This window comes from Rhincodon typus, chromosome 3 (assembly GCF_021869965.1).
Source record: "Rhincodon typus isolate 14 chromosome 3, sRhiTyp1.1, whole genome shotgun sequence".
NCBI classification, from domain to species: Eukaryota; Metazoa; Chordata; class Chondrichthyes; order Orectolobiformes; family Rhincodontidae; genus Rhincodon; species Rhincodon typus.
The window spans coordinates 2,138,908-2,155,070 of NC_063334.1; the positions used below are offsets into that span (position 1 = coordinate 2,138,908).

General features: G+C 39.3%; 1 protein-coding gene across 3 annotated transcripts in view; it reads left to right on the top strand.

Annotated features, from left to right (window-relative positions):
* LOC109928462 (nuclear cap-binding protein subunit 1) overlaps window positions 1–16,163 on the top strand; it is a 59,472-nt gene that overhangs the window by 17,317 nt on the left and 25,992 nt on the right. For 2 of the 3 annotated variants that reach the window (XM_020528405.2, XM_048593227.1), the window contains exons 7-11: window positions 3,684–3,753; window positions 5,761–5,976; window positions 11,876–11,973; window positions 14,297–14,360; window positions 15,330–15,440. In XM_020528405.2, the coding sequence (XP_020383994.1) occupies window positions 3,684–3,753; window positions 5,761–5,976; window positions 11,876–11,973; window positions 14,297–14,360; window positions 15,330–15,440 (559 nt within the window). Of the gene's footprint in view, window positions 1–1,385; window positions 1,467–3,683; window positions 3,754–5,760; window positions 5,977–11,875; window positions 11,974–14,296; window positions 14,361–15,329; window positions 15,441–16,163 lie in introns of those variants that run through there. The other variant, XM_048593233.1, reaches the window with a different exon arrangement.

Below are 16,163 nucleotides of genomic sequence, written 5' to 3' on the forward strand. Positions count from 1 at the left end.
GATTCCAGATTAAGGCTGTGAGATTCTAAGCAAAGCCTCACATCTACAATTCAGTGTCCGACCTGAGATGTTACTTTTTATACATTCCTATGGGTCTGCCTGATTGTCTTCGTCAGTGTTGTGCTGTCATGACAGCGTGTCAAGTGTTTATAAAGTCAAACGCTCTTGGTTACCCGCAGAGACTTTTCATCTGACACTCCACTCACACCAGTTGTATGATATTTTGATCTCTCTGCCTATAAACTCTGTGTCTGTATGCTCTGCTCTCTCACTGTACCTGACAAAGGGGTTGGCGCTCTGAAAGCTTGTGTGATTTCAAATAAACCTGTTGGACTATAAAGTGGTCTTGAGTGACTTCTGACTTTGTCCACCCCAGTCCAACACCAGCACCTCCACATCATTGATGCAGAATTGGGCTGTGTTCTGACAATGGGCTTTCGTTCATCTAATGAAAAGCTAAAGCAAAGTAAAAATATTTTGTGGCTGTGGTGTGCTGTGAATGGAGCCTTGGGAGGGCGTACAAATTGGTAAGCAAGAAATTTGGATGATATTATAATAATATATGCAAAACTAAAGTTTGAGCATTAAGTTATCTTTGGATCTACTTCTGGCTGAATGCTAATTTTCTTTGTATAAACATGTCTCGCCTGCTGCAGTTAATTATTTACATCCTTTGTTTGCTTTTTAACTAATAAATGAAATCCTAAGATTCTAATATGAATTTGTGTATAGTATTTTGAGAGTGCTGGCAGTTTTAATTCTTGCATTCAGATAGGTTAATGAAGCCTTTCATTTCTTGAGCTATTACCAGGTATGGGTTTTTAACCCAGCATTCCTTGAGTGAGATCTGCATAGCATAGTAGGTGGTATATGCAATGTTTTGGGCAATGAAATTTGATTTAATTAGAATAAATTAAAATTGAAATAATGACCTGTTATATTTTTTTTTTATTTTCCCCCAAGCTGATGCCAAATTCTTTAACTGCCAAATAATAATTTGGCTGTCCAGGTACCCCTAGCAGTTCCTCCCTCCACAATTCTCTCTCATCTATTTTTTTTTTGTTTTGAATCATACTACATAATAGTTGTTCCTCTTTTTGCGGACTTCACAGCTCCCTGCTCTTTGTCTTGAGGAGGGGTTTGAGATAAGATCCCCTATCGATAGATGTAAGTGCTGCAACTTGGCAGTCCTTGACAGTGCAGTTTGAAACATATTTCCATCTGATTCAGCTCGCCTATACAATTGAAATTCCCTCTGCAATCTCCAATGAGAATGATTACATACTCAAATTCTCAATTTGCATTTCTAAACACCAATAGATGACTGACTTTCTCTCTTGGGCACTTTTTCCTTCCAAAATCTGAAGAAGGACGTAAAGCAGGCTGGGAGCACAGAACACGTTTCAGCAGGCCTTAAGACTGCTTGAGATCATGTGACAGATACAAGAATTGCATAAGATATTATGGTAAGATGTACAGTACTTAGTATCGCTGGGAAAAGACATATGTCGAAGATTTTTGCCTTGTACTCGTCAGAACAATTTGTAAGATGAAGCACTATAAAGGCAAAATAACATATTGTATGAGAAGAGAGTACTGATTGGTAGAGGTATTGCTGGAGAATGCACCAGTTTAACAATGACTGCAATAGACCAGATAATGTATTGTTATTTTGTTGGGTTAAAACAGCACAATATGTGAACATGTTCTTTCTGACTGCAAAGTACTGCCCTGGCTGTTAATATACACAGCTTCCACTATGTGCATGTGCCACATTGTGCGCCCAACTGGCAATCTTGAGTTGGTTGTCCATATAATTCTTCTCACACTCTGAATTGTTTAAAGTAGACAACAGCTGTTTTCTGATTCATTTCTTAAGAAATGCCTTTATTAATCAGAATAAACTTCCCAATTTAAAATTCAGACAAAGCTTGGCAGTTAACTAGAGTAAAAGCAAAATACTTCAGAAGCTGACAATCTGAAATGAAAGCAGAAAGTGCTAGAGAAACCGAGCACTTGGCAGTTAACTGTCAGTCATCCTTTAACTGGTGCATTCTATATGGCAGTGCCACTCTTCTCAAACAGTCTAATTGTTTTTCCTTTACATTGGCATTACTTGCAAATTATCCAGCTAAGTGCAAGGTGAAAAGCTTCGACAAAGTATGTCTTCTTTCAGTTGCACATAACGTGTTTATCCCCTTTTCAGTGAATTTACCCTCTTGGTGGTGACTGATTGGTAGAGTCTGTCACCAGTTGGGTTCCTTAGCCAAGTGTTAGCGTCTCTGGTGAATGTCACTAAGCTGTTTGAGCAAAGACTTCCCAAATCCCAGTTCCAGTCTCTCATTGATTGACATCCATGTAAATGCCATTGCCTACTGACTAGTTTGGTTGCACTTTTTTTATTATTTTGTTTTCTCAAATCCAAGAGCAGTGAACTTCAATTTATTTACCTCATAACTGCTTTGACTGTAAGCAACTAAAAGGTAAAGCGCCATAGTCCTGCTGGACCATAGGGCCGCTCTCTCATTAGAGAGAGATAGATGACTAATGGTGGTTTAACCTGAGGGTAAAGCAGGGAGAGGTTGAGAAGGAGAGTCCTTCATAGTAACCTCAGCCAGTGCTGGAATTGAACGCATGTTGTTGGCGTCACTTTACATTGCAAACCAGCCATTTGGCTAACTGACCCTTCTCCAAGCAACTAACTCAGAGCAAAACAGGTCCTGGTCCGGATTTTAAAACATTTTGAATCCACTAATTTGCAGTACATTTGTACAGTAGATTCTGCTACTATGGCTGTGCTTTAAACCTCTTCTTTTAGATAGCTGCTTAGAGCCAAGTTATTGAGAATGAAGCATACTTCTGCTATGAGATAGCAGTCAAAAGCATCTACTAGCAGTATGGATTAGAATTCAGTCTGGTATTCCCATTATGGCACTACCTGTTTGAAATGCACATGTATTTTTGACAGAAGTGTACTCTAGAATAATACTGGTTAAAATACCCTCTGAACTACAAGGAAAGTTACTCTTGATTCTGCCTTTTTCTGATCATGTCGTGGAGGAAGAAACGTCATTGAGCATTTGCATAATGGATTATAATATGGATTAGGCTGCAGCACTTAACATCCACAGCAAAATGAGTTAAAATGTTCACTTGCAGTGTAGTTTAATGCAAATTAAGTACTCTAACAATGTTCATTTGTAACTCAGAATTGCTGACAATTGATTTTGCTTGAAGTTCAGTTAGGGTCTGGGAGTATATCCTTACTTACTTCTCCTAAATTCTTTCCTTTTTGCTACTTAAAGCATAGTTAGAAAGTTGGTTTTTTATAAGGTAATGAATGTTTTCGATTGTTTGGCACTGGAGCCAGCCTCGTGACCATTCAGCCAGTGAAGGAGAGTTGGGATGTAGCCGATATCCAAAAGGGAACCAAAGGCAAATTTTTGGCTCAGTGCTTGGAATAGGTGGGAGATGGAGAAACTGAACTGTCCTTTCTAGGTTTCAACTTGTGACGCAATGTACTGGTTTAACTTGATTGTATAATCCTAATGAACACACGATAAAATAACTGAGGTGCTTCTATTCAGAGACATTAAAACCATTATGACTACTTGTAGAACAGTGAGTTTAGCACAGAATTCTGTGGGCCAACTTAACTTTATATTTGCTGTACCTCTTTGTAGGAGACGCCAAAAGCATCACGTACCAATGTTACAGTGCTGGACTGCTGAACAACCTCATCCACAGGAGGAGGTGAGAAGGCTAATTGAAAATTGACACTTTTTCTCTTAAGGGATCTTGAAACCTGGACATGAATTTTGGAAATGTGTTTTGCAGAGTGGTTATGCCATGTGCAGCTGTTTGTGGAATTGTCTTTCTATTAAGTGATATCTAACAAGTTATTGTGGTGTAGTTTACTGCACCATTTGGGGGAATCTTGACATAATTTGAAATCTCCTTTGAGATCTTATTGAATGAGGGGCTTTCTTCTCAGATGAACTGTTAGTGATTGCTGCACAGCAAATGCATGTTATTTTGGGTGAAAGGTGTTGTATCCATTGATGTGGTCAAGGAACTACCTCTGACACTTGATATTGAAAAGATGTATGGAAGTCTGCGATTCAGCCTGTGTATTTAATTTCAGCTAAAGGCTGGAATGGAGGTTCGAGGAGTGCAGAGTGAGACTTGAATTCTTTTAGAACTTTTTAAAAACTATTCATTGATACTGATAGCTGCTCATGGCAGAGTGGTTATAGGTATCTTACAATTTCTTTTACATATTTCTATACTTATTGTCTCTATCCTGAACATCTGGACTATGGAAAAGTGGAATTGAGCCCCTTAACCCTGGGTTAGGGAAGGGGACTAGTTGCTAGAAATATGCTGGAGGACTCAAGTGTTTAGAAGTGCACTTGGTACTGATCATGTCTGGAAATTGCTTGAAGAACCTCTCATCTGCTGTTGTATGTGAACCATTAAAGTTGGTGGCAAGTAGTATAGTTACATGCTACTCCAGAAACCAGAAGGCCAACAGGTTCAAAGCTGTGGTGAGGTTTCAGTTAAAGATGGAATGACAGAAAGGAACCAGTTGTAGGCTATTTACATCTACACAGTGAAATCCAAGAACATGGATTAATCTCCTTATTCTTCCCAAAATATACAGATGGCAACAGGGCGATGTGATAACTTACAGGAACGGGGAGAACAGAAACCATTGTCCTACCCACTCCCTTCTCACAAAATGGGAGATTTTTACTGAACTGTAAAATGCAAAAGTATTTATCTAATCATCTTGGTAATGTAAATTTGAATATTCAGGAAAATGGGAGCACTAATGCAATGCTCATGACTCAGCAGTAATTTAGAAAACGTTGTATATGTCAATATTATTTACGGAATTTGACATGTGCTTTAAATGAGCCTCAAATTGTTGCTTATTTATGCATTATCTTTTCACATATTGCCTCTTTACACGTACATATATTTTGGTCCATTCACTCTGACAATGATTCACCAGCTTTGATTCACTCTGTCAGTGCATCCCTAGATTCCTGATTCTGAAATTACTTTGTTTTTCTTTTCTAATCATTTTAGTTATTTATAGATTAGCACTGAAAATATACCCATGAAAATATTAGTAACAATTCTAATATTTCAATCTGAAGTAAATTTGACATAAATCAGAAGGCACTGCTATTAATGTAATTGTCCTGTTATTCTGTGTTTATTTAAATATATCACAAAATACTAAATGAATTGCAAAATCTAATTCTGAAAGCAGTTAGTATCTGGAGAAGATAATTATGAATCTCCAGACAAGTATTTAATGAGTTGACTGTACTGCTGCATTGATATGTAAACCTAATGAGTCCCTTGGCTGGCATATTTCAGTGTTGTCTGTTCAGACTCCCATTGTCCAGTTTCCATAAACTTCAGCTCTTGTAAATATATGCTGCCCATAGATTGCCCTACTCAGCTATTAATGCTATCATCTGTGTCCTTCATTGATTCCTGGCCTGACAGTCCAATTTAAAATTCTCTTCCTCATAATTAAATCTCCTTGTCCAGTGCTGGCTGTCTACTTCAGCATTAAACTCCCTGCACTGTAATTCCAGTTTCACTTTTTCTGCACTGATTTTAAACTTTTTTTGCTTGTAAGAATAAATGCAATAGAAAAGTTTCAAAGTTGAGTAACATGAGTGAATGATTGATCAAAGCCTTACGGTTTTCCTGTATTGAAGAACAATATTTTCTTTACAGTACTTGGATTGCCTTTGGGCGCAAATTCAGAAAATGAAGAAAGATCGTTGGCAGGAGAAACACATCTTGAGGCCGTATTTGGCTTTTGACAGCGTACTCTGTGAGGCTTTGCAACATAACTTGCCACCTTTCACTCCACCTCCTCACACAAAAGACTCCGTCTACCCTATGCCACGAGTCATTTTCAGAATGTTTGACTACACAGATGCCCCTGAGGTATGTGTTAATTTTAAGTATTTACTGATTGGTCACCAGTGAGTGAGTCTCTTGGAAGATCAGTTCCTGAAAGATGGGGACTTTATTTGATCTGATTGCATCTCCATGACATCACTTGCCCAAAGCAGTTTTGGCTGCTGATACTTGTCTTCCAGAGTATTGTGAAGAACAGCCCTGAAACTACGATATGGTGGCTGCGGTATTCCAGTAAGGGTTATGGTTTTCAGCAGCGAAGGGAAGATATCCTTTTATGATCTGATTACTCTACATTCCCACGTATCCCTTACATCCTTTCACCCTCTTGCTTCTCAAGATACCATCTACCTATGCCTTAAAAAATATTAAAAGAATGTGTTTCCACTGCCATTTGAGAAAGCAAGTGCCAAACAGGCAATCCTCTGAAAGAAAAACTAACCTCATATCTCAGTCTTAAATGGGAGACCCCTTGTTTTTAAACAATGACCCCTAGTTCTAGATTCTCCCACAAGAGGAAATGTCCTTACCACATCCACCCTGTCAAGACTCCTTGGGATCTTCTATGTTTCAATCAAGGTGTCTCTTACCCTTCGAAACTTCAACAGATGCAAACCTGGCTCGTTAAACTTTTTCTCACAGGACAACTCGGCCATTCCAAGTATTTGTCTAGCAAACCTTTTCTAAACCATTTCTAATGCATTTACATCTTGAATTAAATAAGGAGATATGGGGTCTCGGTCTAAGCATTCTTTGTTATCCTTCAAGGGGAAGTTGACTATATTGACCGTCTACAGTATTTGGTGTTGGAGTATTGGTGGATATATAGTGACCTAGATATATAATGCCAGTCAGTGCTTGGGAAGTTCTGCTGTAAATAGGACAGAATACTGCAGAATATTGAGTTTTAGGAGGTTACTGGCTGAGTACTTCCTCCTTTCATTTCACTTCTGCCTCTGATATGCACTTGTTTTTGAAGGAAGCCACTCCATTTTTATTTGCTTACGCCAGCTGCAGTGATCCTCACCAACAATCTTTTTAGAGCTTGAAGTCCATCATTCAGTATGTCCCTCCTTCTGACTGCTGTGAAAGCATACCAGAGTCAAACTGTACACAGCAGAGTGTCAGGCCTTTTGGTTATATGACCATCCCAACTCAGTTGTGACAATCTGAACATGATTTGGATGATTGGCCTTCCAGCTCTGGTGGGCACCTCTGTATCTGGCAGTTGCCAACTCAACTTCACAAGCTTCTGAAGTCAGCTTGAGTGAAAGATATTTTAAGAATATATTTTGTCATGGAATGTGGGCATTGTTGGTGAGTGCAACATTTATTGTCTATCCCTAATTACACTTGAGAACGTGGTAGTGTCAAGCTTCTTGTGTGTTCTGCAGCTGTGCTTGTCGAAGGACATGGATGGTAATCAAGTGCACTCCTGACGTGCCTTGCAGACTTTAGTGAGTTAGGAATTCCCAGGACCTGACCTGTTCTTATAGCTACATATTTAGCTGATCAGTTTCAGATTCTGGTCAATGGTAATCACCAGAATGTTGGTAAATGGGGGATTTGGTGATGGTAATGCCATTGAATGTCAACAAGTGATGCTTATTGCCTGACATTCATCCAACACTTTTGCAAGAATATTATCAGGGTCCATAGTCTTTGCAGTGTCCATTATCAACTGTCCCACTTCATGTGACATGAAGAATCAAACTGGCTGAAGCCTCGCAGATATGATGCTGGGAACCTTGGCAAGAACAAGATGGATCATCCATTCAACACCTCTGGCTGAAGATGGTTATAACTGCGTCAGTCTTGTCTTTTGCACTGATGTCACCCTGTTCTGTCAATAAGGACGGGGATATTTGTGTAGCCACCTCCTCCGGCTAGTTGTTTAATTGTCTACCATTGTTCTATTCATCATTCATCCATTACTGGATGTAGCAAGACTGTAGACCTTTGATCTGATCTGTTAGTTGTAATTTGCTTAATTCTGTCCATTGTATGTAAGAAGTCCTATGTCGTAACTTCACCAGGTTAATACCTAATTTTTAATTATGCCTAGTGCTTCTCCTGGCAATCTCTTCTGCATCCTTTGGGTGGTTGAGCTTCTTGGCCTGACTCTTGTACACAGTCCAAGTCATGCGTACATAGGGTAGTACTGTTACTTTATCTGCTGTGTTTGACATGGAGACTTAATCCCTTTCCTCTCGAGACTGATGTTCAAAGACTGCCAAAGGCTAGATTAGATTTAGCAATTCTTGCTTGTACTTTGTCTTCAGTATAGACAGCATTCAGGAGCATGCTGCTGAGAGAACAGGACTTCTCCACTGCTGACAGTTTCTGGGTACGTGAAACCTTGGGTTTGACATTGCCCTGAGAGAATTAAAAGTTTTATCATTATATGCAAGAGGTGACATCCCAGGTCAGACAATGCATTTTAGGTGTGAGGCCTTGTTTAGAATCTGTGTTTTAACCTGGAATCAGGCTGGTTTTATTTGTTTGTACAAAATAGAATATATCTGCAAATACACAGACATCTTGGGTTCCATACCCATGAGGGTGGCCTCAACCATGATCTTGGGTTTGTGTCGCGCTACAGGTGACCCCACCTCACTATATACTCTCTCTTCCCCCCCCCCCTCCCCCGTCCCCACTAGCTCTCACGCTCTCTCATGCACTCACACGCTCTCTCCCTCTGTTTCACGTGCATGCTTGCGCGTACACACAGACACACAATTATTTCATCTAAGATATTTGTGTATTTGCATATACGTCCCATTTTGTTCAAAAAAAAACCTAGCTTGACTCCAGGTTAAAACACAGACAGATTCTAAACAGGGCCTCGCACCTAAAATGCATTGTCTGACCTGGGATGACACCTCTTGCATACACTGATAAAACCTTTAATTATCTCGGGGCACTGACTTGAGAGAAATTCTGGGATTTGCATTTTAATCAATAGAAACCTGTGTGTCCTTTCTAACTGATTAAAGATTCAACAGGAGGCAGTCAGCAAGCTATTTTTAGGGTTGTTACCTTTCTGCTTATAAATTCTATATCAGTGTATCTCTTCTTCCACACTACACCTGAGGAAGGAGCAGAGCTTAGAAAGCTAGTATTTTCAAATAAACCTGTTGGACTATAACCTGGTGTTGTGTGATTTTTGACCTCATTATAAGGTTGAAGTTGTTGAATGCATTGGAGAACAAATCCAGACTACAATACATATCCAGCTTTAAACGGTCAGTTAGTGCACAGACATTGGCAAACAGGAAATTGACTATGGCCAGGGTAACATTGGTCTTTGCCTGGAATTGTCTCAGATTGAGTTGGTTCCGATCTCTGCAGTATCTGACTTTGATCCTAGGATCATGATCATGGATGGCATCAAAGAGCACGATGGAGAAAAGTATCCAGATAAGGTTGGGGTTAGCAGGTAGCCCTGCTTAACATTGACAGTGATTAGGATTGGATCTGAAGACTCACCATCATCCAGGACACATGCAAATATGTGTCATTGGATTGCTGAACAATCATGATGAATTTCTCAGGCAGCCAAACTTCATTACTTTCCACAGCCTATCATGGCTGACTGTTCAAAAGGCCTTTGTTAAGTCAGTAAACATGAGCTGACTATCTGGAAACTCCATATGAATGTATACTTGACCTTTTCTGAAACCACACTGACTCGCTGGCAGCGGATTTTTTAATTCAGCCATGTGTGAGTTGCATTGGACAGTGTTGCTGTTTCAATCAGCATTGTGCATGGATAGTAATGTTTTATCATTGACAAAAATGCAATAGAGCCAATGTTTCTCTTCTATTTAGTTTCTGAATTACCTCATTGTTCTGTGTGTGCAGATTCCTCGTACACCTCCCAATGAAGGCACAGCTGTTCTGCCACATACCGAATACCACTTGGCTCATAGCAAATTAATGATAGAAACATAAAAAAGAACAGCAGGAATGGGCCATTCTGCCTTCTGAGCCTATTCTGCCATTCATTATGATCAGAACTGATCATCCAACTCAGTATCCTATTCTCACTTTCTCCCCATACCTTTTGATCCCTTTTGCCCTATGAGCTATACCTAACTCCTTAAAAATCATTCAGTATTTTGGTCTCAACTGCCTTCTGTGGCAAATAATTCTGTAGGCTCGTCATTCTTTGGGTGAAGAAATTTCTGCCCATGTCGGCCTTAAATGGCCTATCCTGTATCCTGAGACTGTGACCTCCTGGCTGTGGACTCTCTGTTATCGGGAACATCCTTCTTGTGTTTACCCTGTGTAGTCCTGTTCAAAGTTTATGGGATTCTGTTTAACCTCCCCGCCTTGTTTCATACTCCAGTGGTTATTGTACGGGCTGACCCAGTCACTCTTCATATATGAGTCCTGCCATCCCAGGAATCAGTCTGGTAAACTGATAGATGACGAACGTGACTTACACATGAATTAGATTATAGAGAAAGGGAGAGCTGTGCATCATCAACTTCTCTCTCATCCTGACAACCAGTGGCTAGTAACTGCTGGCTGGAGGTAAGGACAAATGCAGGATGGACCACTCCAAAGATTGTGGCAATGCCACCTCTGAGAAGTGCTCTTAAAACCCCTAACCTCTTACACCTCTAATCTCAGTACAGAAGGCTGTAAGCCCCTTTGTGTTTAAAGGCTTTTGTTTAATAGATCCAAACACTTCACTAAGCATGCATCTACAACAAAACATGCATTCATATTGCCATCCTTATAATAAAGTATCCCAGATACTTCATAATCAGAATTTTCAGCCAAGTAGATTGAGCCAAAAAGGATGTTTCAGAAGCCTTCATTAACTATATGCTTGATGGGGGGGAAAAAAAACATTTTAAGGAGATTTAAATGAGGAGACATCAATGAAAAGGAGAGTTTTTTTTTAAGAGCTTAAGAGCTTGCAGACAGCCGATCAGAGTCATAATAACGTGTTGGGCAGGTAGGAATCAAACCCAGGTCTCCTAGTCCAGAGTTGATGACAGACCACTTAGCCACATGAGGCCCACCATCCCCCACCCGAGGCCCAGAGCCTCATAGCCCCCAGCTCCATCCTGGTATTGGAGATGGTTTCTAATCAACCCGTTCAGTGATCTTATAACACACATCTGGAACGGGTAGGACTTGACCCCAAGCCTCCTCAGTCCAAAGATATGGATACTACCACTGCACCACAGGAACCCCGCCTCAGGTTTTGGACATTTTTTTCAATCAACCTGTTCAGTGATTTTATTACACAGCTGTGGAAGAGGTGGGACTTGAACCAAGGCCTCCCAGTTTAGGGGTAGGGACTCTACCATTGCAGCACAGGTGGGCCTGTTTCCTGAGGTTTTGGATCATTGGCTGGAATATTTAATGCAGCTGCAAATGTGCTTACTCATTTCTGCTAAAGTCTGCTGATTGTCCAAATTGCTGAATTGAACAGCAATATCAGTGAAAGTACTTGCATTTAAAGTAATTTATTGCCTGTGTCTAGTTATGCTGTGATCCAAGGCATAAGTTGCAACACTGCTAGTGTTGTATTCTCTCTGGCTTCATATGTATAAAATTGCTGTTTAAATTGCCCTTTTATCTTTCTAATCCTCTTTCATTTTCCCTTGTGCTGTTTAAGATTTTAACGCTTGATGATCACCTCTAGAATTAGTTTGTTTTCATTATTGGAACATTTGTTTTGTAGTTCATATAGGTAACTAAGATGTTTTGGGGTGAACAATATTTTCTTCTTGTAAAAATTGTTCAGGTCTTGGAATTTGTCGTCCTTTTCAATATCCGTTGTCTCTTGGTTTTAGTTTCAGGAATAATAATTTATTGATTGTTGGATATCTTTATTTCTTCTTATTATATGGGCACTAAACATGATAGTTTTGTTTTAAACCTCTACTGTTATCTCTTCCCTTAGGGCCCAGTAATGCCTGGTAGCCACTCTGTTGAGAGATTTGTAATTGAGGAGAATCTGCACTGCATCGTCAAATCTCATTGGAGGGAAAGAAAAACATGGTAATCTCAATAATATTTGTTTCAGTACTGCAGTGACATTTTCTTGTGAGGGTTGCTGGCGGAATTATATAAGATTTAATTTATGTACAGCAAATGTACTAAAAAATGAGAAATAGAGGAAAGATTTTTAAATACTTCTTGGAATATGAAAATGACAGGCAAGGCCAGCATTTTGTTGCTGACTCTAATTGTTGTTTAGAAGACATTGTCAGGCCATCTTCTAGGACCACCACAGTCTATCATACTCTAAGCCTTTCCTGTTCATGTACCCATCCAGGTGCCTTTTAAGTGGTGTAATTGTACCAGCATTCACCACTTTGTCTGGCAGCTCATTCCATACTTGCACCACCCTCTGCATGAAGAAATTGCCCCTTGGGTCCCTCTCATGTCTTTCACCTCTCATCTTAAACCTAGGCCTTCTAGTTTTAGGTTCCCCTTACCTGGGAAAAAGACATTGGCTATTCACACTATCCATGCCACTCATGATTTTATAAACCTGTATAAAGGTCACCCACAGCTTCAGATGCTCCAGGGAAAATAGCCCCAGCCTATTCAACTGCTTCCTATAGCTCAAACCCTCCAACCCCGGCAACATCCTTGTACATCTTTTCTGCACCCTTTCAAGTTTAACAACATCTTCCCTAAAGCAGGGAGACCAGAACTGAACACAGTATTCCAAAAGTGGCCTGATCAATCTCCATATCTATGGTTGGAGGTATATCATTACAGGTATTCTGATAAGCAATAAGTTTAATTAAGTTTAGTGCTCTGATGTCGTGGTCAGCAACGACACTTGCTGCTGACCCTGAAGAAAGCTGTCCGCAAAGATCTTGGGTTCTCCTTTCCTGATAAATGTTGAAATCCGCTGCCAAATCAAGCAGCATGCAGCAGCATTGATGTTGGTAAGCAGATCAGGAAGCAGATAAGTTATTGATTACAATTAAATATTCACACACAATAAACCAGAAAGTAAAAGCGCACTTCATGTCATTCATATTTTTTCTGAATGCTCACATGAGACAATAATGTATTGCAATTGGATTCAGGTGAAAGTTAAATCAGGCATAAAGTTTTCATGATGTATATACTTTTTCAAAGAAACGTATTATCCAGGAAAAATCTGATATTCCACAAACATAAAAGTAAGCTTCTAAGGGCTTTTGTGGTGCCGTGGTAGTGTCCCACCTATGGGCCAGAAGGTTTGGGTTCATCCCACCTGCTCTGGGTGTGTTCACAACATGCCTGAACATTTTTTTAAAAAATGTACAAGTAAGCGCTTTATGGTCAAGGAGGTGCTTAGCAGCAACTGTAAAGTTAATACACCATTAGAAACCCAGTTACAGTGCATTGCACAAAATGCGATTCTTTCAAAAGGCTTCATTTTTACAGAGAGAGAATCAGTGCAAGAGTGCAAATTCTCATTGATGAATTGATGCAGTGCATTTTGTAGACGATGCTACTACTGTGTGTCAGTATTAGAAAGAATGAATGTTAAGATGATGAATGGGGTGCCAGTTATGTGGAATGCTTCATCAAGGATGGTGTTGAGTTTCCAGTGTTGTTGAAGCGGTGCACGTCTAGGCAAGTGTAGAGTATTCCATCACAGTCCTGACTTCTACCTTGTAGATGGTGGATAGGTTTTCAGGAGTCAGGAGGTGAGCTAGTTTAGGTAGAACTTGTAGTTTCAAATGACTGGTAACCTCCAGAATATATTATGATTGGGAATTCTGTGGTATTGTTGCCTTGAAAAATCCAGGGGAGTTGGTTAGTTCTCTCATCTGGGAATCAATCATTACCTGGCACTTGTGTGGCATGAATTGCACTTGCCACTTTATCAACCTAAGTCTGAATGTTGGCCAGGTATTGTTGCATATGAACACAAACTGCTTCAGTGTCTGAGGAATTGCAAATGGTACTGACACTTTGCAATGATCAGTTAACATCCAATCTTGTAATTGATGAAGCAGCTAAATATGAAAAGGGGTGGAAGGAAAGCAGAAATTCCAAAACAATATATGGGTATTCCTGCTAAATAGAAGCAGGAACCACCAATCAATTTCTTTTGCTGTCAGCACTGCTCCTTTATCATAAATTCATTATTCAAGTTTAGTGGCTGATCCTCATGTTGTAGTTGCAGACTAACTGAGGTAAGATTAATTTGAACTGCTAAATTTGGTCTGTGCACAAATGTAAAATCTTTGTTTTCATGGTGACAATGCAACTTCATATTCACGATTCTCAATGTAACACAGTTTGATGTTTGTGGTTAGTATCTATGGTTTTGCCTAAATTACCTTTGCGAATCTTTTATTCTTTCAAACAGTGCTGCACAGCTGCTTAGTTATCCTGGAAAAAACAAGATTCCTCTGAATTACCATATAGTTGAGGTGGGTTCCTTTTTACTGCAAGTTGGTAGCTCACATTTTATCTTGTTGGAAATTCGAATTTCCGTTGTAATAAATTAGCCAATATGTAGAATGTGTGGATTACATAAACAAACAGTCTATTTTATACCAAGTTTTTACTTTACTGAACTAGAGATTGAGCTTGTTGAATTACGTAAAATTCTGGAAATAAATCTTTCTAGTGTTCTGATGGTGAAGGAGCCGTCACTTGAGCTGAGCATATGCCATGTCTTTGTTGGAAGAAGCTCCCTTGGCCTTTAAAGGGAGTTTCGCAGCTGAAGTACATCAGTAGTAAAGCAATACAATGCAGAGAGTATTGCTGTATTGACATCTTTTACTCCAAGGAAAGTGTTCAGTAGTACTCCCAAGTTGTTGGTGTTGGATTACTGTTCTTTTGATGATCTGTCCTTAATGATCTGGCCTTTGGCATACAGGACAAAATTTTGTCTTTAAATGGCGCATGGGAAATGTAGGGGAGGGTAGTAATTGACTTCGAGGAAACCGATAAAATATGAATCATATGACAGATGGGCCAGAAGGCTTAGCCCTGCTTCTGTTTCTTATGTTCTTATGTTAAATGGTCTTTTTTGTTGTAAATCATTTTGATTCTATAATGAGACCACCTTCTAATAGTTGGGATTTATGAGAACATTCCCCTCTTCTGCATGTTCCCTTTATCATTTCAGTGATATGTACTTTTTTGCAAAAGTTGGTCCTATTGATATTGTGGTACAGCTTTAAGCATTAAAGTGTCACAAACAAAAAGAGAATTTTGACACCTGTTAACTTGACATTTTTGTTGTTCATATTTTTGCTAAGATGATGGATAATGCAGGATGAGTTGGGATAATTGTTCTTCTATAAAGAATTTATGCAGTTATACATTTCTGTTCAGTAAATGTACAGTAAATTAATAGCTCATTTTCAATAATGCTAATAATTGTTTTATAGGTTGTCTTCGGAGAGCTTTTCCAGTTGCCCTCACCCCCTCACATTGAAGTCATGTATACAACACTGTTGATTGAACTCTGCAAGCTGCAGCCTGGCTCTTTACCGCAAGTGGTATCCTTTTGTTAATGTTAGTTATTTGCAGCAAACATAGGCTCAATGCTAAGGAGGAAATATAGGGATGGCGTAGAGTACTTACAATATCAAGTGCTATTTCTGTCTGTATGATGATATTCATCAGTTGTATGGATTTTCACAGTTGATTTCCCAACAAAGGAGACCCCCCCCATTTTTCAATATCTTGGTTCAGGAACCTGAGTGATTGCAGAAGTAAGTAGATTGATGACGAACTTAAGAGGAGGGCAGATTTACGCTATGGACTTACCTGGATATTGACTTGCAGGAGCTAGTCCATGCTGGATATTGCTATGATACATTGGTTCTGGTGTCTTTGTCACATGTCTGCTGTATTTCAATATATACTTTCCAAGTGGTAGTTTTGGAAACACTTAATGTTGTAACATTGATATATGGTAATTAGGAATATTTCATCTCCAATTAAAAGCTTAAAATTGTTTATTCTACATATCTGGATTATAATCAGCAGTTTAGGTTATAAAATTTAGAATTGAATTCTAACAATGTTACACAGGAGTGTTGGAGAATAGAGCATTAGATGTTTCCCTGAAGCTGTATGGTATGATGAATTCACTGTTCCAGAAGATGCATAAATTTGATTACAGCATGAAATTATTAACTCACTAGGTAATAGTTACCAAGAGTATCTGAATCTCTGATTGCTTGTTAAGTTGCAAAGAGAAAACGTAATGATAGATT